Source organism: Heliangelus exortis, chromosome 3, assembly GCF_036169615.1.
Source record: "Heliangelus exortis chromosome 3, bHelExo1.hap1, whole genome shotgun sequence".
Lineage (NCBI taxonomy): Eukaryota > Metazoa > Chordata > Aves > Apodiformes > Trochilidae > Heliangelus > Heliangelus exortis.
Window position 1 is genome coordinate 14,479,008 of NC_092424.1, and position 25,160 is coordinate 14,504,167.

At 34.1% G+C, this 25,160-nt stretch overlaps 1 protein-coding gene across 1 annotated transcript in view; it reads left to right on the plus strand.

Annotated features, from left to right (window-relative positions):
• Positions 1 to 25,160, plus strand: part of DNAH8 (dynein axonemal heavy chain 8) — a 126,210-nt gene that overhangs the window by 68,783 nt on the left and 32,267 nt on the right. The window contains exons 55-73 of the mRNA XM_071739367.1: positions 1,370 to 1,504; positions 3,955 to 4,077; positions 5,559 to 5,772; positions 6,342 to 6,451; positions 6,967 to 7,130; positions 8,458 to 8,650; positions 9,080 to 9,202; positions 10,874 to 11,004; positions 11,347 to 11,500; positions 11,940 to 12,104; positions 13,052 to 13,278; positions 13,669 to 13,787; positions 16,549 to 16,652; positions 18,292 to 18,468; positions 19,743 to 19,910; positions 22,078 to 22,290; positions 23,176 to 23,313; positions 23,620 to 23,747; positions 24,446 to 24,617. Of these exons, the coding sequence (XP_071595468.1) occupies positions 1,370 to 1,504; positions 3,955 to 4,077; positions 5,559 to 5,772; positions 6,342 to 6,451; positions 6,967 to 7,130; positions 8,458 to 8,650; positions 9,080 to 9,202; positions 10,874 to 11,004; positions 11,347 to 11,500; positions 11,940 to 12,104; positions 13,052 to 13,278; positions 13,669 to 13,787; positions 16,549 to 16,652; positions 18,292 to 18,468; positions 19,743 to 19,910; positions 22,078 to 22,290; positions 23,176 to 23,313; positions 23,620 to 23,747; positions 24,446 to 24,617 (2,958 nt within the window). The remainder of the gene's footprint in view (positions 1 to 1,369; positions 1,505 to 3,954; positions 4,078 to 5,558; positions 5,773 to 6,341; positions 6,452 to 6,966; positions 7,131 to 8,457; positions 8,651 to 9,079; positions 9,203 to 10,873; positions 11,005 to 11,346; positions 11,501 to 11,939; positions 12,105 to 13,051; positions 13,279 to 13,668; positions 13,788 to 16,548; positions 16,653 to 18,291; positions 18,469 to 19,742; positions 19,911 to 22,077; positions 22,291 to 23,175; positions 23,314 to 23,619; positions 23,748 to 24,445; positions 24,618 to 25,160) is intronic.

Sequence of the window (25,160 nt, forward strand, 5' to 3'; positions counted from 1 at the left end):
GTGAACATCACTGGTCAAAATCTGCTTTGTCAAAACTTAATACCTTGGCTAAGTGATTTAAAGGCCCTTGCAACAGCAACCATCTTGTTGATGAGTATTCTGAAAAAATTGTCTCATCTTCCATTGATGTTTGGAGAAAGAATCAAACAGATCCATAACAGGCAGTTGATGACATTCAGGACCAGAAGCACAGGTCAAGTTTGATTCCAGTTCAGAAAAACATAACTGCTGTCAAAGGACACATGGACACTAAGGATCCACAAGGCCTTCCTTGCTAAATCAGTTTATGGGAGCACAATTAGGCTGGGGAACTCAAGCAGCATCCTTAAAATTCCAATTTACAAGAGGAGAAAGAGTTGAATAGGAATGAGTGTTCTTTAAAGGAGTGATAGTGTTCTCTTGAGGAAAGGAGTAAAATAATTGCCAGCTTTGAAAACAAGTGTTTTTCCTTAATTGCTACTAAGTAGGAGTAGTTTTCAGTACCTTTTGTGAGTGAAAGGTAAAACAAATTTCAGAATTTCTTAAATTGCTGCTTCTACCACTTCACTGGCCTGTCTGAAAGGGAACATGAGCAGTACAATACTCACTGCAAATCAATTTTGTGTCTCCTCACACAATCAGCTTAGAGAAAAAAAAAATGATCGTGTATTTCAGAAAATTTACAAAAATATAAGAGAAGATTTATAACGGACTGTATTTCCAGAGGTGGAAATCAACAGTATTTTATCTGTTTCATTGTTTCCTACCTTTACTAGGATTTACCATAAAGACAGGTATTTCTGGGATAGTTAAGACTTCTGTACATAGTTCAGTATCTGTTGTTCTTGTTTGTAATTATCATTACATCATACCTCTACAGGCCTTTAGACTTTCTCTTTAGAAATATGCTTGACAGCAAATATAGCTAAATCTCATCTGTACTGTATTGTTGTTTTGAAGTTAGTGCTGGGAGAAAGGAACTGTTACAAATGTATCACAAAGGATACTTATAGCAAAAGCAAATTGTATAAATTTTATATTCAAATTACATGGCAGATGACTTTCCATTGTTAAGATAGTTTTAGGGTCGCTACAAGAGACTGCTGTGTTGAATGTGTTAAGAAGTGTAATAATTTAGGCAACTGAAAGAAAAACCTCCAGTACATTCTTACTTTACCCTTTCTCTTTTGACTCTTTAAATAATTTGTCTTGGAGAATCTGGCTGGGATGAAAAACTCATCCTGTGTCACTGCAAATGGAAACATGGGAAAAACCTACCAGAATAATCTATCATTCAGAAGCAGACAGAATTTATCCTTTTCTCTAACATAGTTCTGTTATCCATGTTTAAGTTTTGATGCTACTTAAGTGATTTAAATGTCTGTTGCAGGCTGTTTTGCTCATAGGAGAACAGGGGACTGCAAAGACAGTTATGATTAAAGCATATGTGAGGAAATATAACCCAGAAGAACATTTGTCAAAATGTGTAAACTTTTCATCTGCCACAGAACCCTTTATGTTTCAGGTAAAAACACAGCTTTTAAGCAATTTCTGCATAAAGTTTCCTTGCTAAGTATTTAAAGTATACTTAATTCTGATGACAAAAAAATTATTTAGGCATAACGTCTAAAGAATCTTTTTCCTCTAGGCCACTTAAACATGTCAGAAAATTCCATAAAAAATAACTTTTGCAGATCAGAATATAGTGACTCACATATTCATATATTCATTATTACTGTGTTCTTTTTCATTATGGAGTTCTAGGCATCCATTTTCTGCTGAAGATCTTTCCATGAAAATTTTTGCTCAAAATTCTTCAGTTTTTTCCTTACTCTTTAGTTTATAACTTTATTTTTTATTACATAGAAGGCAGACTTCAACTTAGAGATAGTCCTATTTTTTTCTTCAGCTCATGAGTGGCAGCATCAGAAATGTAATCTTTAAGGTCCTCTAGCATGTTAGTTTTGTAGAGATAAACTTTCCTGGTGTAATTGCTTGAGAAGATACATATAAATAGAAACAAATTCTAGAAATTTTTTTTTTTCCAAATGATTGAAAAGATTCTTTTTACCACTGTGTAATTCAATACTACTGATTTCCTAGAGCATGATCCTATAATTTGAATTGGCTTCATTACCTCTTCAAAGCAATTAATCCATGTTGACAGTTCTGCAATAGGATAACATAATCTGCTTGAAATATTTCCTGACTAAAATGTCTGCTCTTGGAACCTCTATTACAAACTCCATACACCTGCTGAGCTGGTTTTTTTTAGGCAAAAGGTCTTTGGCCATGGTTTATATCAAGCTATGGATCCCTAGGATATTATTGTCTTGGAAACCAAACCCAGACTTCATCTCTGGTATAGAGACTCTGTGAAAGGATCTTATTGTGTCGTCCTTGCTGCAATCCTGTAATGCCTCAAAAGATACACTCTGTCCTTTCAGCTAGGTAGCTGAATACATAGCTCACTCTGATTTTCAAGAGGGAAAAACAATTTAAATGCTTCTAAACACTTTCAAAAGCCACACTGAAAATAACTTTTTAATTTTGAGTCAAAATTCTGAGGATATTTGGAGTACTGGGTGATTTTAGATATGTTAGATGTGCTAAAAAGTTGTTAGTTTCCTATGTAATCAATTTCTTTCTCAACAGTTTATTTTTCACCTTTATCACATATCTCAAAAATGACACATTAATTCTAACAGTGTTCTATTAATGTTTATCTTGGAATATTCAGCTATTTATTTTCTGGTTTGGAAACATAGGACAAAAGCATTGGACAAAACTTGTATCTTTTCTCTTTCCAAAGTGCTATTAATACTTCTATTCTTATGACAACACATGCCACTCTACTTATCCAGGATGACACACTTGAAAAACTAAAGAAGTTATTTGTCTAAGGAAAATATTGTGAGGTATTTTTTAATAATCCCTTCCCCTATTGTAAGGTATTTTTTCTGCCATTGTTTATGTTCCCAGTACCTTTAGAAAGACTGTGGAGCTCTAGGTCTTTGAAGATTTATTTCAATAACAACTGATTTCTTATTTGTCTGTTGCAGCCTGCTTCTTATTTAGTTGAAAGCTCAATCTTAAAGATTGCCACCTAAATGTTAAAAGACTGAATTATTTAGCTTACAAGACAGCTGTAAAAAGAATCTTAGTTGCCCCTGTATGGTCTGCAGTTCTACTGCAAACATAAATACTGCAAATATATTTTGGGGAAATCCAAAGCAGTCGTAATGTTCAGACAGTGGCATGACACTTTCTGAAATCAGATTCCATTCCTCTTCAGAGATAGCTTTTGGAAGAGAGACAATCTTAAGTGCATTTCTGAGTCAGATATATATAAAAATCATGCTGTAGTCAATGAAAATACTGATTCTGCTTGTGATATTCTAGCTTGTTCACAACTGATTAATTTTGATTAATCCTTCATTTCTCAAATTGTGTGTACTATATCTTCCTGCTATCTCTTACTTATTTGTGGAGCAAGACAAAAAAACCCAACAAAACTGACAACTTCTGATCTGTTAGTTTTCTTTTCTTGTAGCAGTTCCTCTTGCATTATTCTTGACATTTCAAGACTGAAATACAGTTAAGAAGATGTAATCTTTCACAGAGAGATAATGCAGCATGCTAAAATTAATCTCATTTTCATTTGGAGACTTGAAGTCAGTTATTATCATCAATGCTGATAATGAAATAAGGATTTCCAAGTTTGAAAACTTTTTTAAACCCTTCTCCAGTAGCCAGAGATGAGTTGCAGGGCATGATCCTAATTCTAGGGAATTGCACAGGAATGAGTGTAATGAACAGAAGTAGAAGATTCTGCAATGATGACTCAAAGATGAAACTACTAAAAAAAATCACTGGATAAGTGTTGTAGCCAAAAGCACTAAGTAACACATTTCTTAACAATATATTAAATATTATTGCTTCAGATGCAAAACAAGAACTTTCTTTAATTTTTAGAGGACAATAGAGAGTTATGTGGACAAACGTGTTGGCAGTACTTATGGACCTCCTGGAGGCAGAAAAATGACTGTTTTTATTGATGATATCAATATGCCAGTTATCAATGAATGGGGAGATCAGGTAAGCTGTTTTTTTAACAAACACCTTATTCTCAAATTGCTGCACTCTTTTTTTAATGTACATGAGAATCAGTAGACTTCCTCAGTACTTGAAGAAACTGTTAATTATTGGATTTACTTTCTAATTATGGTGCATTGATGAAGAAGAAAACAGCAAATTAAATTTACTGAAGAGATATGTAAGAATGGTGTCATATCTTCCATTGTTTCCACTTTATTGTAAGATGAAATAAAGTATTACTGTACTGCATTCATTCAAGATTTACATTAATTTGAGCAACACCAGTAAACAAACACTCTGCAAAATGAAAATTTGATACCTTGGAGGAAGTCTGTGTCCAATAATAGCCAGGATGCTAGCTCTGGAATGCCTGTTCTTACATAAAGACCAAGTATGCTTACAGTTACATTTTTTAATTTGATCAGAGTAAATAACAAAAGGAAAACTTGGGGCCTCTGCAGTTTTGAATGCTCAAGTTTTCTGGCTGCTGTGAGGCTCACAGTTTGGGTTAAGGGTGATAATAGCATTGAGCTGGTGGTAGCTCTGGTTGTGAGAGTGGGCTGGGGCACACATTCAAGTGGCAGTAGGGTTGTAAGTCAGTGAGTAGACTGAATAAAGTCTCCACTTAAGAAAGCAGTTTTTTCTCAAAAAAGAAGTCAAGTATGTGGTTTTAGTGTCTCTGAAGTGGGAACCTTGCCTTCTACTTAAATGGTAATATATCTCAGTTCTTTGGTTTATATAATTTGCTCTCACTTGAGAGAACTTTTAATTTCTTTTAAAAGTTAAAACCAGTTCTGAATAACCCACAACACTGTCCTGCTTGACCATAGTCTGGAGTGTACATTGGTGTGTTTGAGGAAAAGCCCTCAGAGACCAAGGGAGTGATGTATAGTAGGAAGCGTCTCCATTTTGGAAGGACCTTGCTGTATATCATGTGGCTTTGTTTTGGGGTCTCTGAGCACATAAGACTTGCTGAATGTTGCTGGAGCAGTTGCTGTGGGGGCAAATTCTGATGCTTCTTGATCCATACAGGTGCTGTAGAGTGGAATGGTGAGTGAAGAACCTTTTCAGAATAAAAAGCTTCCTGTTGCAAAAAACAATTAGGTGGTTTGCTCAAAGGAGCCTCAAGGAAGAACTGAAAAGCGTAGTTTGAGCATCTGAATTTCCAGCAGCAAAATACAGAACAAACCTTTTTTTCCCAGTTCATTGCCTTTACTTTAATTAGCTACAAGGAATACAAACACATTTTGTTGATATTATGTGTAGTACAGCTCTGAAAGAATGTTCCTGCTGATTGAAATCACATAGACTAAGATCTCCCATATGACTAAGGAAGATGGTTTAACCTGTGCTTAAATTTAAGTTAAAACCTCTCTCTAGAAATTAGTAGTTGAGTTACAAGAAGAAATTAAATTATAAAGGTATATTTTCCTTTTTTCTTGTTTGATTTTCTAATTTGTACAAGTTTCATAAAATTGCAGGTAACAAATGAAATAGTTCGCCAGATGATGGAAATGAAAGGAATGTACAGCTTGGATAAACCTGGAGACTTCACTACAATCGTAGATGTACAATTTGTAGCAGCAATGATACATCCTGGAGGAGGCCGTAATGATATTCCCCAGCGTTTAAAAAGACAGTTTTCTGTATTCAATTGCACATTGCCATCCAATGCATCCATAGACAAGATTTTTGGTACTTCTTTCTCTTGTTTTAATATAATTAGTTTTTTGATAATTGACTTAAAATGTAGAAAAATATGTTCTCTCTCTTGCTTTTGTCTCACAAATTCAGAGTACTTCCAGGGAAAAAAAGCCTGAAGCTGTATTACAGCAAAAATAGTGCCATGGAAGAGAAATTTAAATAAATTTAAATAAATAAATTTAAATACATTTCTTTCTAACTTTGGAAAAGTAAAATAATTAATAAAAAATAATGGCATTTCCTGGAAGAATATGAGCACAGTTATTACTATTACAGTTACTGTTCCACCTCTGTGCTGTCTGAAATGCTCTCTGTTGCAGTAGTCCTCAATTCTGTTAACTTTGTCAATACAGAATATTGCTAAAAGCCAAAAGTTGCTGTCAGTTGTTTCTACACCAACTGGAGAAAAGCCCTGGACAAGAGAGAGACAAAATTAGTTTATCAGTAATTTAAAAGCAGTGCTGTAAACAAGTACTTGCATATCTTGCTCAAAATCTACCTTATTATATCCTACAACTTTAGATTAATTGTGTTCATTTTACTACATTTTATCTTTTCAGGTGTTATTGGTTGTGGATACTTTCATTCATGTAGAAATTTCAGCCCTGAGGTGTGTGATATGGTAGAAAAATTGGTCCCAACAGGCAGAATATTGTGGCAGTGGACAAAGGTATAAATTACAGGGAGAGTAATATTACTTCAATTTCCACATATATTCTTCAAGAGCATGTCTATAGCAATTTTTTTTTAAAAAGCAGATAAGTTGGCTAAAAATGTTATGAGTGTACAATCGGGAAAAAAACCAGATTTCAGTATAAAAGACAGGTGAATGGAAATAACAGAAATACAGCTTTATGTTACCCAAAGCTTTAATCACTCTAGCTAAGGACTAGGGAATGAAATTCTTTATAAATTATAATTTTAACTTGTAAAGCCCCATGCAACATACAAAATAGTTACATATTACAAGATTTGGGGCTTTGCATTTAGTGCTAGATTCTGCTTCCAAACAAATGAGATCTTTTTGATGCCTTCATAGGGCTTGCCCACAGTATTATGTGTGAATATAGTAGTTTTGTTATTTTTATATTTTGTATGTGTTATTAATTATTAATTTATAAATTATATTATTCTTGATTCCTTCTAAATGTTACTGATTTGAATATTAATGGTATTTTTCTTCAGACAAAAATGCTGCCGACACCATCTAAATTCCACTATATCTTCAACCTTCGAGACCTTTCCAGAATTTGGCAAGGAATGTTAAATATAAAGGCAGAAGAATGTGACAGCAGCACTGTCCTCCTAACGCTTTTTAAGCATGAATGTAGCAGAGTAATTTCTGACAGGTACAATAACTATAACATTTTATATTTAATAAGTTTATCTGCTTACTTCAATTAGGCTCAAATATCTATAAATCTGCTAATATGATAAATCTTATTGGACAATATGAAAAAAGTTTGCCTCATTTTACATGCAGTTTTCATTGGAGTATTATCCCAAGAAATGTCATGCTACTTGCAGATAGGTTTGACCAGTAACTGGATGGAGAATATATGCATATTCTATGTTCTAACCTACAGTGTTTTTCACTTGGGCTACTCTTAGCCAGTTGCACTGTAAAATGCAGAATTATACTGTATCCTAAATTTCTACACAGAGAATAGTTTAATATTTCTTTTATCTCCTCAGAGAAACAAAGCATCATATGCCTATTATTAAAAAATGGCCAGTATCTTCTAAATCTCCTTTAAAATATTATTTATAAAACAGATAGAGCTGCGAGTTCTATGTATTAAAGATGTATATCTAGGTTGTCTCTGTGCCACAATTCTACAGTACAGCTTTTCCATCTTTGTCCTATTTTCCTCTCAGATGTATCACTGAAAAGGAAAAAAAGTAAACTGCTTTTTTCCCCCCAACATTGACAGTTGGCATTCCCTTTTTCTGGAGCCGAGGTGGTTTTTGTCTATTATGTTTACCAGTTACTACTGGGTGTCATTGTTGATTGCTTCTCAGATAATCACAGCCCTGGATAATCACAATAGTCCAAGATCTTTAGGTGTATTAAAACCATCTTGAACCTATCAAGGGAAGCAGGTATTAGAACTGTTTAAACACTGAAATGTAGTCAGTATTGGTTTTGTTTGCACACTGTGCTTTATTTCAATCTCCATTGCTTCTTTCCCCCCCTCTAAATGTGTATCACTCTGTTAATTATGGACATTTATGTAAGAGGGATTGAGAATGAAATCAGCTTTTAGTGACATATTGTATCTTTCACTCTTGTTACCTCACTGGAGTTTCATTGGCGGTACCATAACACCATAAATTATGCTATTTCTGATGCCAGTTGAAAGATGATAATTGTTGCTTAGCAGTGGATATTTGGGAAATTAATCTTTTTTCATCTGAGAAAATAGTGATCTGTCATTGCCGTGTTGTAGGTGAAAGCTGGGAAGTCAAATTGGTTTTTTACATTCTATGTGATTGACATCTCTGGATGTTACCTAATCCATTTCTGTGGCTATTGCCTAATATGTATTTTTCTTTGAAATGTTACAAGATTATTTTTTTGCTGAATTATCTGGTTTTGTCCCTATATAATTATAAATCTTTTTTTTTTTTTTTTTTTTTTTTTTTTTTTTAATTTTACTAATCCATGCCTTTTAGATTTATTACTCCTGAAGAGATAGCCTGGTTTGATAAAGCAATTGCTAAAGCAATTGAGGAATCTGTGGGTCCAGGATTAACAGAAATTCTCCAAGATGAACCATATTTTGTAGATTTTTTACGGGACATGCCAGAACCAACTGGGGATGAACCAGAAGATTTTGTGTTTGAACAACCAAAAGTTTATGAGAAGGTATTTCATTTTATGCTTAAATACTAGGCACCAAAGTTTTCCTTTAATTATTATGTACTTTATATGCTAAAAGTGTTATTATTTATTTCAGAAAGTTTTGTTGAATATTTACCACATTTTGGGGAACATACCTAGTTTTTTCTGGTTAATATGCAATAAATTATTTGATTACCTGAGTTTTAAGTTAATAATGCCATATAAATGTAGTTTATTCACTTATATTCTTCTTGCTCCTTTTTTTCCCACCATTAGCAGAAAATTTCTACTTTAAACCCAACTACAATCACTACAGTGAATTAGCAAGAAAATCTCAGTTCTCGTGGCCAATACCCAAATTCAAGTTTGTGAAAAAATGTCAGTGCAATTTTAAATTCTGAAGGGGTACACTAGTGTTGTTATTGATTGCTTTATTCATTTATATATTTTCAGATTCCAAGCTTTGAATTTCTTTGTGAAAAATTGCAGATGTATCAGAGACAATACAATGAATATATTAGAGGATCAAATCTTGATTTGGTGTTCTTTAAGGATGCAATGACACATCTTATTAAGGTTTGCAATTTGGTATTTTTTTATTAGTTTAATTCTCACAACATTGTTTCTGATTTAAGCAAACGTGCTTAGAGGGCACGATCTGAAAAGCTACTCTTTTCCCCAAATTTTCCATCTTTTTCTAGTAATTTTTAAGAACTAGGAAATAGGCACAGTTCTTTTACCTGTTTATGTGTTTTGCAATAAATATCCTTTATATATTTGTTTAGGTTTTTGTGTATTCAGAGGTACGATTTCCCTCAGTGGGAAAGGTGTGGTCATACAGAGGCACATTTATATCATGTATATAAAATTATTTGTAATCAAGAAGAATTCAAAGAACACTTCAAAAGGTTCAAACCTAACAAGTGACCAAAACAATGTAAGATAGCATCTGATTGGATGAAAGACATGAAAATAAATACAAATTAAGACTGAAGTAGAATCAGTGTGCAGGGTAGAGAAAAGTCTCACTTTACAATCAGTTGAACCCTACTCAGAAAGGACAATAGAAGGAAAGAATTAATCTGGTCAGTATCCAACTCAGGAGGGAAAGATCAAACTCACGAGCATGAGATTTGTTTGAAGCACTGTGCCTTAAGTTTAAGAAGTTGTGTAAGTTTTATTACTTAAACTTGATGATCTGCTTATGGGAAGACATTTGGAAGCTACAGTGAAATCAAAACAGAAGGTATCGTGTATTTCTCTGATTGACCTCAGGTGAAGTAAATGATTTTGTTTACTTTGCATTTAAACAGTAGAATTTAATTTTTAAATGCAGTTTAGGTGATGCTAGGTGAATTCCAGAAGACCTTGAAAGTCTCTGAAAATCAATTTCCATTTGCAATTTTTAACCAGAATATCTGGATATAGAGTTATGTAGCAGAAGAGGACCCTTCTCTCCCTGTGGTGACAATAAATTTAGCCACTCTTATAACTATATTAAAATAGAAGTCCAGATTTAAATTACCAGGATAGGATCAAAGGGAATTGTGCGTAAAGCCAAGATTTCTTTGAAGGCAAAACTGAATAGCATTCAAATACTTGTGGTAGGTGTCAGTCTTGAGCATTTTGAACATAATTTACCTGGGGAGCAAAACAAACTGTAGCATCTAAAAGGAATAATGCACTAACATGTAATAAAGCCAAGAAACGTGATCTCTATACAGGAGATGTGTATAAAAGCAATAAAATAATGAATTTGTAATCTAGCTTTTCTATCTGGGAGATTTGTAAAGAAAACTATCTCAAGGGAATGTAGAAGGTAGATAAAACAGAAGAGAACACTTATAGTTTAAATGTGTCCAAGTCTTTCAGACCCTTAAAATTAGAAATGAAGTATGTTTATTTTTCTAGTTAAAGGTTTCCACTGATATTTTTAAAGACACTCATGATGTTTTTTAACATAAAATGAGTCTCAAAACATCTTCCTTTTATGTATTTAAATCCTATGTGTAACTAATTATAACCATCCTGTATTCTTTGGTGCAGCTTTTTGATTAGCTTACATAATTTATAAAGAAAGTGTAAGTGTTCATTTGAGAGGGAATTTTTTTTCTGCAGGTATCCTTTTTACTAATCTTTACATTGTACTCTATTAAATAAAGTTTGGAGTATAATATTTTCATTTTGCTAATTAACATTTTAATTGAAATTTATTAATGAGTTTTTCTTCTATTTTACCCTATATAGATTTCCCGGATAATTCGGACAGCAAATGGAAATGCTTTGCTTGTTGGAGTTGGTGGCTCTGGAAAACAAAGTCTTTCACGGTTGGCCTCCTTTATTGCTGGCTATAAAATATTTCAGATCACTTTAACAAGGTAAGAAATGCAAGAAATGTAAAAATCCAGTTTATGCTATTGCTTTCTCTTTATAAAGTAATAAATGTATCTTTTATCTCTTTTGTTGTTTATCTGTTGTTTTTGCTCTTTTCATTTTGTTAGCATTCTAAAAAGTGCAAAACAACAATTCTACTCTTGTTTGTATACAACATTGGACTAAGTTTTAGCTCAAAATGCTGGACCATGTGTTAGCTATTCCTGAGCCAAAATGGGTGTGTTTACAAAGAACGTTTGCCCTATCACTTCTAAAACTTTATAATCTGAAAGCAGCCATATCTGAGTTGATTTGAATTAACAAGTGATGTTTCTTACATCTCCTAGATCCTATAATGTAACCAATCTGTCAGATGATTTAAAACTGTTGTATAGAACAGCTGGAGCAGAAGGACAAGGCATCACTTTTATTTTCACTGACAATGAAATAAAAGAGGAGTCATTTCTGGAATATATTAATAACCTCTTGTCTTCAGGAGAGGTAAGGTCTCACATGACAGGCAATGTACCTTATAAGCTGGAAAGTTCAGATTTTGGTATATTTCTATATATTTTGGTAATAAAGTATAGAATCAATAATGATTAACTCTAAAATTTCTCTAATTGTAAAAGAAAGAATGCCCTTGGTATGGAGTTCCACTGTTTCAGTGTAAATTGTGAAAAGAAAAGGATCTATGATGGATGTTTCAGTAGCCTTTTTCAAATCAGGATTCACTGGTCAGTCAGGATCTTTCCAATCTTCCAAAGACTTCCTAGTCTTTAATGGAGTTACATGAAGTCTGAATCAGGGACAAATCTGTTTTTCAGGCTGTCTAATCTATATATACAGATAGATGGAGATGTAAACATAAAAATATGTATAACTCTCTAATAATTGCATCCATGCAATTTATTTTCTAATCAATTTTAATTTTACAAAGATTTCCAATTTATTTCCTCGTGATGAATTGGATGAAATCACCCAACTATTAGTACCTGTGATGAAAAAGGAAATGCCTCGATGTCCTCCAACTTTTGATAATCTTTATGAGTATTTTTTAACACGGGCAAAGAAGAACTTGCATGTTGTCCTCTGCTTTTCTCCAGTAAGTTATTTCTTTGCATCTGTCTTCCTTACTATCATCAGCAAATTATCCTGCAAGGTGTGCCAAAATTATTCAAGGTTTATATTTTATGATTTAAAGATTTACAAAAAACCTGAAGTCTGGTTATAACTGCTGAGATAACAAAAATAATCTCAGGTCTCAAAACTTCAAAGCAAATTGCTTAAAAAGTAAACAATTCCTTAGGTATATATTCCTTACATATATATATATATATATTCCATATACTTGAATAGCATAAATTAGAACACTGAAGCAATCTATACAAACAATGATGCTTAACAAATATATTTTTGTTGTTGTTTCTGAGAAAGGCTTTGGCCATTTTCTTCAATAAAATTAGATTTTATTGTAAATTTTTTAAAAACTAGATTGTTAGATAATGATGTTATATGCATGTACACTCACCAACTACTTTCCAAAATCATTCCAGCTTAGAAATCCTTAGCAATAGCTAAATTATGTTATTCAGACCACTATGTATTATCTTCCCTCTTGATTGCTGTAATCACACAACCTTAATTTTTATAACTTTTCATGACTTAAATGTTAAGGTAGATTTTATTTTTTTAAAGTAGCTTTTATTTTTTCTTCCTGGCATATTTTTTCATCATACAAGTAATAAAATGCATCTTTTTTTTTAAATTGTTGCTTGTTACTTGAAAACAAAAGTTAAATTTAAACTATAGTAAAGTAATTGAAATTTAAAAAATTTATGAAATATTTATATTTGTCATGAAAGTCTTTAAATTTTGTAAAATATTGGATCTTAGAAATGTAGCAAAATACTTATGCAAAGAAAAAAAACTGTGCAGGGCGTTCTAAGTAGAAAATTAACAAGAAAAAAGCCAGCGTATTTAGTTGTTTACATAGACATTTGATCAACCTAATTAAGCATCATGTTGTTAATTAACATTTACTCTCTTTAGGTTGGAGAAAAGTTCCGTGCACGATCTTTGAAATTTCCTGGTCTCATATCTGGGTGCACCATGGATTGGTTCAGTCGATGGCCCAGGGAAGCTCTTGTAGCTGTTGCCAGTTATTTTCTTTCAGAATTTAATATGGTTTGCCCTGCACCAGTTAAAACACAAATAGTGGAAACCATGGGTGTCTTTCATGATATAGTTTCAGAAAGCTGTGAGAATTATTTTCAAAGGTAATATTTTGTATGAGTTGAGTAGTTAATCCCCAAAGTATTGCTACTGGTAGTGTGTTGTGCACTCATAGTGTTACATGAATCAAAAAGTGCCTTCCTAAGGCTAATACAAAAATAAAACTCCTCTATCAATATAGGCAAAGGCCATAAATAGTAATTACTATTATGCTGCAAATTCATTATCTTCATTCTCATTATTCAACATTCTTTTACTTTGCTTATGTGTACAAAGTCAATGCAATTGGAAATGTGGTTGCTTTTTGAGGAAATTAGATTTGACTGAATTAAAGACTTGATTTGTTTAAGCTGGTTCATTGGAAGTAAGCAAATGGCTGTAGATAGCAAACAAGGAAAGAAGCTGATGTTGCTGATGTTACCATTGTGTTTTAGGTATCGAAGAAGAGCTTATGTTACACCTAAATCCTATCTTTCTTTCATCAATGGCTACAAAGAAGTTTACACTGAGAAGTTAGAGGGTATTAAAAAACAAGCTGAACGTATGAAAATTGGTAAGCAAAATAGGGATAACAGTATATTTCCATGAATGAGCTGAAATGATCTGTTTTTAATATTAGATTTCTTATAGAGTGATCACTTAAAATCGGTTCTTCTGGATCCCCGGTATCATATGAGGACCATTTCCAAGCAGTCTGTTATCACCACCTCACAATGATTATTACAAAAATGTCTCAAAGAAGCTGCCAGTTTAGTTATTTATCTCAGCATTATATTAAAGTAATATTTCCAATTTATCATTTGTAATAGAAAGCTGAACCTGAAAATGACCAGAGAGAGCATCTGATCTGCTAATGCAGGGAGAGGTAGCTCTAAACAAATTGTTACATTTACTTTTGGACTTTTCTATGGGTATTCAAGCTATAAAGTCTGTGCTCTTAACAGCTGATTTGTTTCGCATTTCTGCTGTGGAATAAATAGCTGTGGGCATTTTATAACTATGGATCTGAAATACAGGAAAGTGTGATTGATGTGTTCTGATTTTGGATGCCTCTTTGAAATCACCTAATTTTTGGCTTTAGATTAGTATTTAGTGGGTTCAGAACACATTTCCAGTTTTCTCTAGTTTCCATCAACAAAGGGTTTTGTAAATTTACAAAGGCAACTGAACATCTTAGAGAAATTGTGTTTTTTGGGGAAAAAATACTAGTTAGCAGTTTAACAGAATAGATAATATTACATTATAAGATTTTCTCATGCAAAGGTAAAAGAATATAGCATTTAGAAAATTATTAAGAGTGAAGCTGGTACACTTTCCATAAAGAAAATAGAATAAGAATGTGTAGATATTTATTCACAAACCGCTGACTCAGAATGGACTCTGGAGGAGTGAGTGATGCTTGATATTTTCATATGCATTTTTTCTTGTGTGGATCTGTTGCTACTCTATGATCTGTTGATCATATACAGATGACCATATACAGGTACATCTTCTCCAGCATCTTTATGTCTCTGATGCTCAGAAAATCATGACTGTAAGCTTATGAACAATACTCATGCCAGTTAGAAAATGTTCTAAATAGTTTCATTTGCAAATAAAATATGTATTACAAAACAATGAAAATACTTTTCATTCCTTTCTCCAAATATGCTCCATTGTTTACTGCATTCAAAGAGCTTCCTCAAAAAAAATTTTTATAATTTAGCTACTGCCTCATGCATCCATTCTTTGATCCTTAGTCTTTCATCAATTAATGTGAAGAAAAGATGTAAAAGATTAAAAATATGAACCTTGAAAGCTGTTTCAGTCTGTTAGGAGATCATCCTGATTTAAATTTTATGTTATTAAACTCAGCTGAGATAATGTTACTTATGTCATCTCCTTGTTGAGATGGTTTTCCTTTATGTAATGATGTCTGGGCCACTTTTAGATGTTTGTACAGCAGCAAAGAAATAAGGAAGTAAGAAGTAGGTCAGTCAGTACTGATTTCTAGAAATGTCTCTGGCCCAAGCACACTGAAAGTCTGCTTGTCTACACTTTTGGTATCTTCATGAGCAACATATTTTGGAAGATAGAGGTGATCTCTTCTGTTGTCACTTTGGATGAAAAGTCCTGTAAGACAGCTGAGGGAAAAAACTGAGATCTAGAGACAATTAGAATTATTTCTGAATGGTTAACATCTTGTATCTTCTCTCAGAGTCCACTTGAGGAATCCCTGGTAGGGCACCACATGTATAATGACTATTTGTATAGAACTGTGTTTCTTCAAGAAGACTTCAGTTTAGCTTTGACAAAGTGGGTGCATCCATTTGAACAACTTGTTGGTAGATTTCCTGCCAATTAAAACTGACATCCTTGAGGTGCTAAGAGTACAGTGGTTTAGTATCTTAATAAAGATACTATTTACTTTTCTGCAGTCATTATTCAGATGATTTACAAAATGCATGAGATAAACATCACTTTTGTTCTCTCTATAGAATGAAAATACGTGGTGCCTTTCTAACTTGCTTTATTGCCAAGTACAGGGGGACAATCACTGCCCTTCTCCTGCTGGCCACACTATTCCTGATACAGGCCAGGATGCTGCTGGCCTTGGCCACCTGGGCACACTGCTGGCTCATACTCAGCAGGCTGTCAGCCAACATACCCAGTTCCTTTTCTGCCTGGCAGCTTTCCAGCCACTCCTCTCCAAGCCTGTAGCATTGCATGGGGTTGTTGTGATCAAAGTGCAGGATCCGGCACTTGACCTTGACAAATCTCCTATTGTTGACCTTGGCTCACTGGTCCAACCTGTCCAGGTCCCTCTGCAGAGCCTTCCTACCCTCGAGCAGATGAACACTCCCACCCAACTTATCAGTTCTTTGTGTGATGATACAAACACAGAATCTGTCTGATTTTCTGCTTGTCCTTTGACTTTATGAAACAGCATATCCTTCACATGCAGTCCCTGTTGCCCCTTTTTAAAAAAACCTCGATACTATGAACATAAGGATATATTTTATTGCACGTAGTATCCCAGCTATTCACTTTTAGGTACTCTTTACAGCTATAACAAATTAAAACTAAGAAGTATGGATTTTTTTTAAAAGAATCAAGCTTGTTTATAATCATTTTATACCTTGTGTATTTATATGCATGAAAAGATAATAGTAAACACAATCATGATATACTGTGTACACCCACTTTCTCTCTTTTACACAATTTTAAGTGAGAATACAAGGTTCTAGGCTTTGGGGTTCTAGAGCTAGATTGTATTATCTAACTGGGAAAAAAAATAGATTTAATTTTTCTGAAATTTCTCTTTTACTTAATAGGTCTCGCTAAGCTGATGGATGCCAGTGAATCTGTGGCTAAACTCTCTGAGGAGCTGGCTGTTAAGGAGAAGGAACTGGCTGTGGCTTCTGTGAAGGCAGATGAAGTGAGTACTTCAGTACTTAAATAGCAAAAGGAAATGGATAGCACCAGGATATATAATGGGGTAAAGTGCTATTGCAGCACTTTTCTCATAATTTGTACATGCCAAAAAATATGCATGGTGGTCTAAACTGAGGTTTCACTCCTACCTCTGTAGCATGTTGATTCAGAATTTTTTTCTGAAAGTGAGGCATATAGTAGAGGTTGAGTGCTTACCTTGTTCTCCCATTTCTCACCCACTTCTATAAGCATCAGGTTTCCTTATTCGTTTCATTTTTTTTTTTTTTGTATGCGTGCTTAGTTGATGCTTATTAGATTTGGAGTCATACCTGCACTTAGCTGAAGATAAAAAGCTAACAGATGATAAAGGGATTTTACTATTTTTCTCAGGAAAAAGTTGATCACGGTTCAGGTTCATAATTTTTCCTTTACATTAAAAAGGTATTGGTGTGTTCATGAGACTAGTGGTCTGGTAGAAATCTGGTTTCCAAGATGGTTCCCTGGCAAAGTAGGTTAGGGAATGTATTAATATAGGCATTCTGTTTGCTAAATAATCATAGAGTCATAGAACCGTTTTAAGGGTCATTTAGTCTTATCTCCCTGCTGTGAGCAGGGACATCTTAAACCAGACTGGTTGCTCATAGCTCTGTCAACCTGACCCTGAATATTTCCAGGGATGGGACTTCTACTGCCTCTCTGAGCAATCTGTCCCCATGTTTCACTGCCCTCATTTTAAATAAAATTCTTCCTTATATCTAGTATAAATCTACCCTTTTCTAGTTTAAAACATTAGCCCTTGTCCTATGACAAGAGGCACTGCTAAAAAGTCTGTCCTCAAAAGATACCATAATGCTATGTTAGTACATAATGAATATGCACTGGAGGGCAAACTTTTGGCTAGTGGTGGCTAAGGACTACCTGCATTCTTCAAGGCCTTTAATCTCATAAGAGAGAAAATTGTGACAGAAAGTGATGAAATTACACTCCTCACATTTAAGGAGTATGGCAGATAAGCTGGTAGAGTCACTTTGTTCAATATTTATGTTGTACATTTTGAAATAGCTGTGCAGAAATTATTCACATAACCTCTTAAATGTCAACTTCTTCACTAGAGCACTACTTGAGAGTCATCAGAAGCAGCTGACATATGGACAAAAATAAAAGAAATTATATTTTTTAGCTACATTTAATATTGCTCATAATCTTTATATTTCTATTTTATATTTTTATGTGCAGAATTGTAATGAAAAAAGCAAATACATCTTGTATTGAAAAAGTATAGGCTCAGAGGATGAAAATTCATAACAGGATAAAAACTGTCTTTAAAAGTCACTGAAAGATCTTCTATCCATTATGAAAATAATTCATTTTTTACTATCCAACTCCTGCTGAAAGACTCATCTGATATTTCTTTGTGGTGATTCTGTAAACTTTACTAATTTTTATTCCATATTTATATAATGCCACATATAGTTAGCTTTATATTTTATATTTTATTTTTATATTTTATATTTTTTATTTTATATTTATATAGGTAGCTTTATATTTCTCTGTGCCATTATGTGTCTGCTTTCTCTGTGTCTGATAAATTAAAATGGTAGAACACATGATTATACATTTTATGTGTTTATTATCTATCTCAGGTACTAGCAGAAGTCACAGTGAGTGCTGAAGCTGCATCTAAAGTGAAAAATGAAGTCCAAGGTGTGAAAGATAAAGCACAGAAAATCGTAGATGAAATTGATGTTGAAAAAGTGAAGGCGGAGACTAAACTGGAGGCAGCTAAACCAGCATTAGAAGAAGCAGAAGCTGCACTGAACGTGAATAAAATTTTTATATTTTGATTAGTTTGGTACTATCTGATCCACCTGTGAAAGAAAGTGTAGAACCATTAGCTAGCAGTTGTCACTTGGTTTTTACTGCTGTCACCCGCTCTTCTCAATTAGTGGTCATGTCTTGGGTGAATATTTATGGAGTTGCCATTTTGCCTTAAACACATGGAGATTATTTTATAGTATTTTTATGCTTCTGCCTGAATAATTGGTCATTATGAAGCTGTAAATCTTTCCAAAATTTACAGAAGTCTTTAGAAAATCTGTTATTCTGACTTCAAAAGCATAATTACTGTGCTAAAAGAATGTTTTTTTCTTCATAGTTAACTAGTTGTATCTTTCTTTTAAGAGGAATAATAGGCTCTCTTTGCTTTCACCCCTCCAAAAAAAAAAAAAAGGTTTAATTTGGAGAGCAGTGGGAAACTAAGGGGATTCAGGGCAATCAGAATCAATGTTAAGAAATTTGGAGGCATTGCTGTACTAGAGTTAAAAAGTAAAGAATTGTGGAATCAGAAATCAATGAAGTATTTCTATTTTTTAAGCTTTCAGTTCCAGTAACCAGAATTTATGTGACAAAAAACGTTGAGTGGGAGATGGTAGAAGAAGAGCATTGTTTGCTCTTACTCTGATGTTTAGATAATGAGATGAATGAAACTAACAAATGTGGTCACAAAATTAATTCATAAAATGCTTGGACTTTTATGTTATCCTGCAGATTCTATAACGTGTCTGTAACTACTCTTTCTAGAGATGTAGAACCATGTGTGTATTTGTAGGCACAAATTAATGTTTGTTTTGAAGTTTTTGTATTAATTATTGAACTAAGAAGTATCAGTGATGGTACTGGAAAGTGAAGTAGAAAAAACAGTGTCTTGAAACAATCATAATGTTAAAACCAACAAATTATGACAATTGAACCCTTAAAAGTCAAAAATACTATTTTACCAGGAAAACTGCTTTTAATTAAATTTTATGCAATTTTACAATATACTTTTCATCAGTCTAAGAGACTTGCAAGTTAATATTTCTGTTACAAGTATTTAAATTTGATGGATTTAGCATTGGGAAAATATTATATACTCATTAAACTTACTAAAGTTTCATGAAACTGTGGAATTTATTAAAGGAAACCCTTTTATGCACTTGGTACAAACTTGTCTCAGAGAAAAGTATGAGAAACAAACATTAAAATCAAAACATTGAATGGGAAAAATAGGACAATGGTATTGATGCAGGATTCTGTTACATTTTTCTTCAAACAGACCATCAAACCAGTGGATATAGCTACTGTTAGAAAACTGGCAAAACCTCCTCACCTAATTATGAGGATCATGGACTGTTGCCTGCTACTGTTCCAAAAGCAATTAGATCCAGTTACCGTGGATCCAGAAAAGAATTGCTGCAAGCCATCATGGGGAGAATCATTAAAAGTAAGTAGAGTTTACAACCAGTGTTTCTTAAACAACAGAAATACCAATATGCATATCAGAGAACTTATTATGATGTTTAATCAAAGCAGCACAGGATTTTTTAAAAGCACAAACATCTGGTTTTAAGATAGGCATAGTATATTAATAGAGAATGTCTTCTGCTACTCTTTAAATGCTGTTCTAAGTCTATTACTGTGTTAATTTGCCAATATTATTGCCTCAAATTTTTGTCATGCAAATGAAGAAAAAAATTGGATATTAATGGAGCTTTTTCCAGGAATCAGGAAATCATTAAAACTTTTTATTTACCATAAACATAATGAAATGGGATAAGCATATATTCCCTGAGTTGCTTTTAATATGTTAAACATTTGTTAGAAAAAGCTATTTCTCTTTCCAGGAAGATTTAGGTCTCATTGCACAAATGCACAAGCCAGTTTGTTGTGGTTTTTTGCATTCTTTACATACTTAAAAATGTATCCCCTAGGCTTTATCTTGGTTCAATTTATTTTATGAAATACTGTTTCTTAAATGCTTTTTAAATGAAGTTCCCACTGACTGGAAAAAGGGAAACATAACACCCATTTCCAGAAAGGGAAAAATGGAAGACCCAGGGAACTAAAGGCCAGTCATTCTCACCTCTGTGTTTTGCACAGTCAAGGAGCAGAAAGTTTCCATGCTAAGGTGCATGGAAAATATGGAGGTGCTGGAGGCAGCCAGCGTGGCTTCACCAAGGGCAAATCACGCCTGACAAATTTGGTGGACTTTTTCAGTAGGGTCAGAGTTGGTGGACAAAGGGAGTGCAAATGACATTATTTACCTCGAGTTGTGCAAAGCATTCAACACTGTCTTGGTCAGCACAAGATCTTGGTCTCTAAATTGGGAAGATGTGAATTTGATGGATGGACCACCTGGTGAATAAGGAATTTACTGCATGTTCACACTCAAAAAGTAGTGGTCAACAGCTTAGTGTCCAAATGGAAACCAGTGTCAAACAGGAGACATGTTCATCAGGGATCAGTACTGGAACCAGTACAATTTAACATGCTTGTCAGAGACATAGACAGTGACATTGAGTCAACCTCAGTTAACCTTCAGTTAACCTCAGCAAGGTTGTGTTTGACCTGCTGGAGGACATCCTAAAGGACATTGACAGACTTGAGAGGTGGGCCCATGACAACCTCATGAAGTACAGTAGGCCTAAATGCAAATACACATGGATTGGTGCAATCTCATGCACAATTACAGACTAGGCAGAAAATGGATTGAGAGCATCCCTGAGGAGAAGGACTTGGTTTTGGCTGATGAGAAGCTCAACATGAGCTTGCAGCCCAGAAAGCTGACAGTATCTTGGGCTGCATCAAAAGAATTGGGGCCAGCAGGTTGAAGGAGATGATTCTCCCCCTCTACTCTGCTCTCATGAGACCACATCTGGAGTACTGCATCCAGTTCTGGAGTCCCCAACACAAAAAAGTGATGGATATGTTGAAGGAAGTACAAACGAGGGCCACAGAGATGATCAGAGGGCTGGAGGACCTGTCCTATGAAGACAGGCTGACAAAGTTGGGATTGTTCATCTTGGAGAAGAGAAGGCACTGAGGGAACCATAAAGTGGCCTTCCTGTACATGAAGGGGACCTACAGAAAAGCTGGGGAGCATGCTAGTGCTAGCATTATAAGGGCATGCTAATGATAGGACAAGAGCTAATGGCTTTGAACTGGAAGAGGATAGTTTTAGGAAGAAATTCCTTAGTGTGATGGTGGTGAGGCCCCGGAATAGGCTGCATAGGGAAGCGGTGGATGCCCCCTCTCTGGGAGTGTTCAAGGCCAGGTTAGATGGGGCTTTGAGCAATCTGGTCTGATTCTGTACAGGGCAGGGGGGTTGGAACTGGATGATCTTAAAGGTCCCTTCCAGCCAAAACTATTCTGATTCTATGGAAGTATATTAGTAACTTTAAGGCTTAATTACTGGAGTGTAACTGTTTAAAACTTGAAAATAATTGAAAGCATTTGGAAGAGGTTACAACTTAATAGCACACATAATATTAACTATGAATAACACCTTACAGAAGATTTTAGGATTTTTTTTTTATGTATTCAATCATGGACAAGCTTTTGATTGTAAACTATATAAATAGCTAATAAATATCCTGTGTTATTTTTTGCAGCTTATGAGTGGCCCATTCTTGCAGAGTCTACAGCAGTTTCCTAAAGATTCAATCAATGAAGAGACAGTAGAATTACTGCAGCCTTATTTTAACATGGAAGACTACACACTGGAGAATGCTAAAAAGGTGTGTGGTAACGTGGCAGGACTCCTCTCTTGGACACAAGCCATGGCAACATTTTATGGTGTTAATAGAGACGTCTTGCCTCTTAAGGTAACCTACCATCTCTTGCTTTGGGTTTGCTTTCCATGTAATTTAATTTCATTTAATAGTAGCAGGACTTAAAAAATATACTTAGATAGCTTTATGCAGACAAAATTGCTGAAGACGTTAATGTCTATGGATGATAGAAGCAGAAGAAAATCCCTATCCTCTTCTTGATCCTTAAAAGAACACCTAACAAAAAACCAGCCTATATCAAACCTGTGTGCTTTGGTTTAATGTGCACAGTGAAAGAGGTTTTCATTTTGTTTTTATTATTTTCTAATTACTTTATAACTTTTACAAGAAGTTGTACCAGCTTAGGATCTTCTTTTCTTCTCTGAAGAGTCCTGCAGAGAATTGCAACTGTTTTTTCTTTCCTAAGTTCAGCATAAATATCACTTTAGAAGCAACAAGAATATTTACCAGTTTAGGATCATGATTTTCTAGTGGATAAAAGAAATATTGTTAGCTGAAAAAGGACCAATCTCCTATCATGATTTCTGATCACTACAGAGTTTACAAATAAAAAAGATACTATAAAGGATATAATCAAACAGGAAGATTTAGTGATTTTTCCTCTGGTCTAATCATCATGTACCAATTGGAAAACTTAATTCTTTAAATGTAATTAAAAAACAAACAAACAAAAAGAAATTGACAGTATATTAGAAAGCTTAAGTAATATGTTCCTATTTAACAAAAAAAGTTGGATCTGCAATATATGTGTGACAACATTTTCAGACAGAATTTTTGAATATTTATACAAATATTTATATAAAAGTTACTTTGATGTATTATTTTCTCATGGTTACCAAGTAAGCAGGCTTAAAACAATTTGTCAAAATATGTTCAAATCTTTTATGATCATTATTTTAATGTTTCATTTCTGTACAGGCTAACTTGGCAAAACAGGAAGGCTACCTGAAAGTAGCTAATGCAGAATTAGCAAAGGCTCAAGAAGCATTAGATGAAAAGCAAGCTGAACTGGATAAAGTGCAGGCAAAGTTTGATGCAGCAATGCAGGAGAAAATGGTGAGATTAAAGTCTTTTAGTATTATAAAAAATGCTTTCACACTACACTGTTATGATACACACAATTAAATCCTTCTACCTTGAGTGACAAGGATGAGGCTCAGGTATAAGCATAAGAGATTTAAATCTAGGTTCACTCATTTTTCCATCCTTCTGTGAATAGGACCATATTAGACAATAGATGCATTTACAGTTCTCAAGAATGAGTTTTAAATAAATAATATAGTCCTAGTAAGTATAAGAGGATTATGCCTTACATTTTTGCATTCTGATTTTTAATTTAGTAGGATATTTTTTCAATTTTAGGACTTACTGAATGATGCAGAAACATGCAGAAGAAAGATGGAAGCAGCCTCTGCACTTATAGATGGACTGAGTGGAGAGAAAGTTAGGTGGACTCAGCAAAGGAAAGAATTTAAAGCTCAGATTAACAGGTATCAAATTCATATAATAATAAATAGGAGGAATAAAAGAAGGAGTCTTAGAGACCAGCCAGTAACTCTTATCTAATAGTCTGTGTGTTGAAACAAGTGTGGGGCATGACAGTAGGGCCATGCTCTGAGGAACTGGGAAACGTGGGAGTCTGCACTGCTTTGCTGTCCAAGTGGCAAAAAGTTGAGCAGCCTGGGAGCCAGAGGTCCTAGCTGGCTAGAGAGCAGAAAACCAGTTTAAATTATTTCTGAAGGTGAAGAGCCTGAACATTTAGGGTCAGCTTCTGTGGAATGCTGCTGTTTCCATAAATTTCCTATGGAGATGCTGGGCGTACCTGTTTGAGGTGTGCTCATTCCAAGAGAATGAAGTTTCCATCTTTTGATAAACACTGTATTGCAGACATAATTTTAAGAAGTAAACCATTTTTTTTTCTCAGTTATGAAAGGAGGATTAGTTGTCATCAGTGCTTTATTGCTTTGTAGGGGTGAAGATAGTATTTTCATATGGTACTACTTCTATGTTTTGCCACAAAAAAAATTTTGGAAACACCAAGAATCTATTTCTTGCTCTCAAAGAGCAATAATACTCTCCTTAAGATGTCGTGATAACAAAAATTTTCTATTTCAAAAGCTGATTGTCTGAATTAATAGAAATTGAAGTTGTAGATCACCTTTTAATTATTATTTTACTCCTTTTCTAGACTTGTGGGAGACGTACTGCTCTGCACAGGTTTTCTTTCGTACTGTGGACCTTTTAATCAAAACTTCAGGATGCTTTTGCTGAAAGATTTATGGGAATCAGAGATGAGAACCCATGAAATCCCATTTTCTGAAAACTTGAACCTGATTTCTATGTTGGTAGATCCTCCAACAGTAAGTTCTTTGTGCTTGATGGTTTTAATTTTAATTTCAAGTTCAATGTATTCTGTGGTGATCAGCCAGTGTTGTGCTTCCTTAGACCAGAACTACAATGGCCAGTATTGCTGTGCAGTGTAGTTCTGTGTTTTCCAAATGTTCTTGGCAATTTCCACTATATATCTGTATTTAGACAGATAAACACATGGCTTAATATAAACAAGCAACATATACATTTAGAGAATTTGCACTAAGGTAGTGCACTTTCAAGTACCTTGTTTTGAGAACCCATAACCACTGCTATATATCACTTATCTACTAAAGCAGTGGGTTTGATTCTAGCTGTTGGTTCTGTCAGTATAATCTGTGTCTGGTTTAAAAAATAAATTTTATATCAAGGAGAACATTTAAAGAAGAATGTATGAAGTCTTTTCATTAAATGTGGGTGAATGTGAAATTAAACAGAAGAAAATACTAACATCTTCAAGTTTCCTTCAACTAAGCCCCAAAAACTTTCTCAGCCAGGTTTTCTCTTAATTGATCCCAATGTTTTATTTGGCT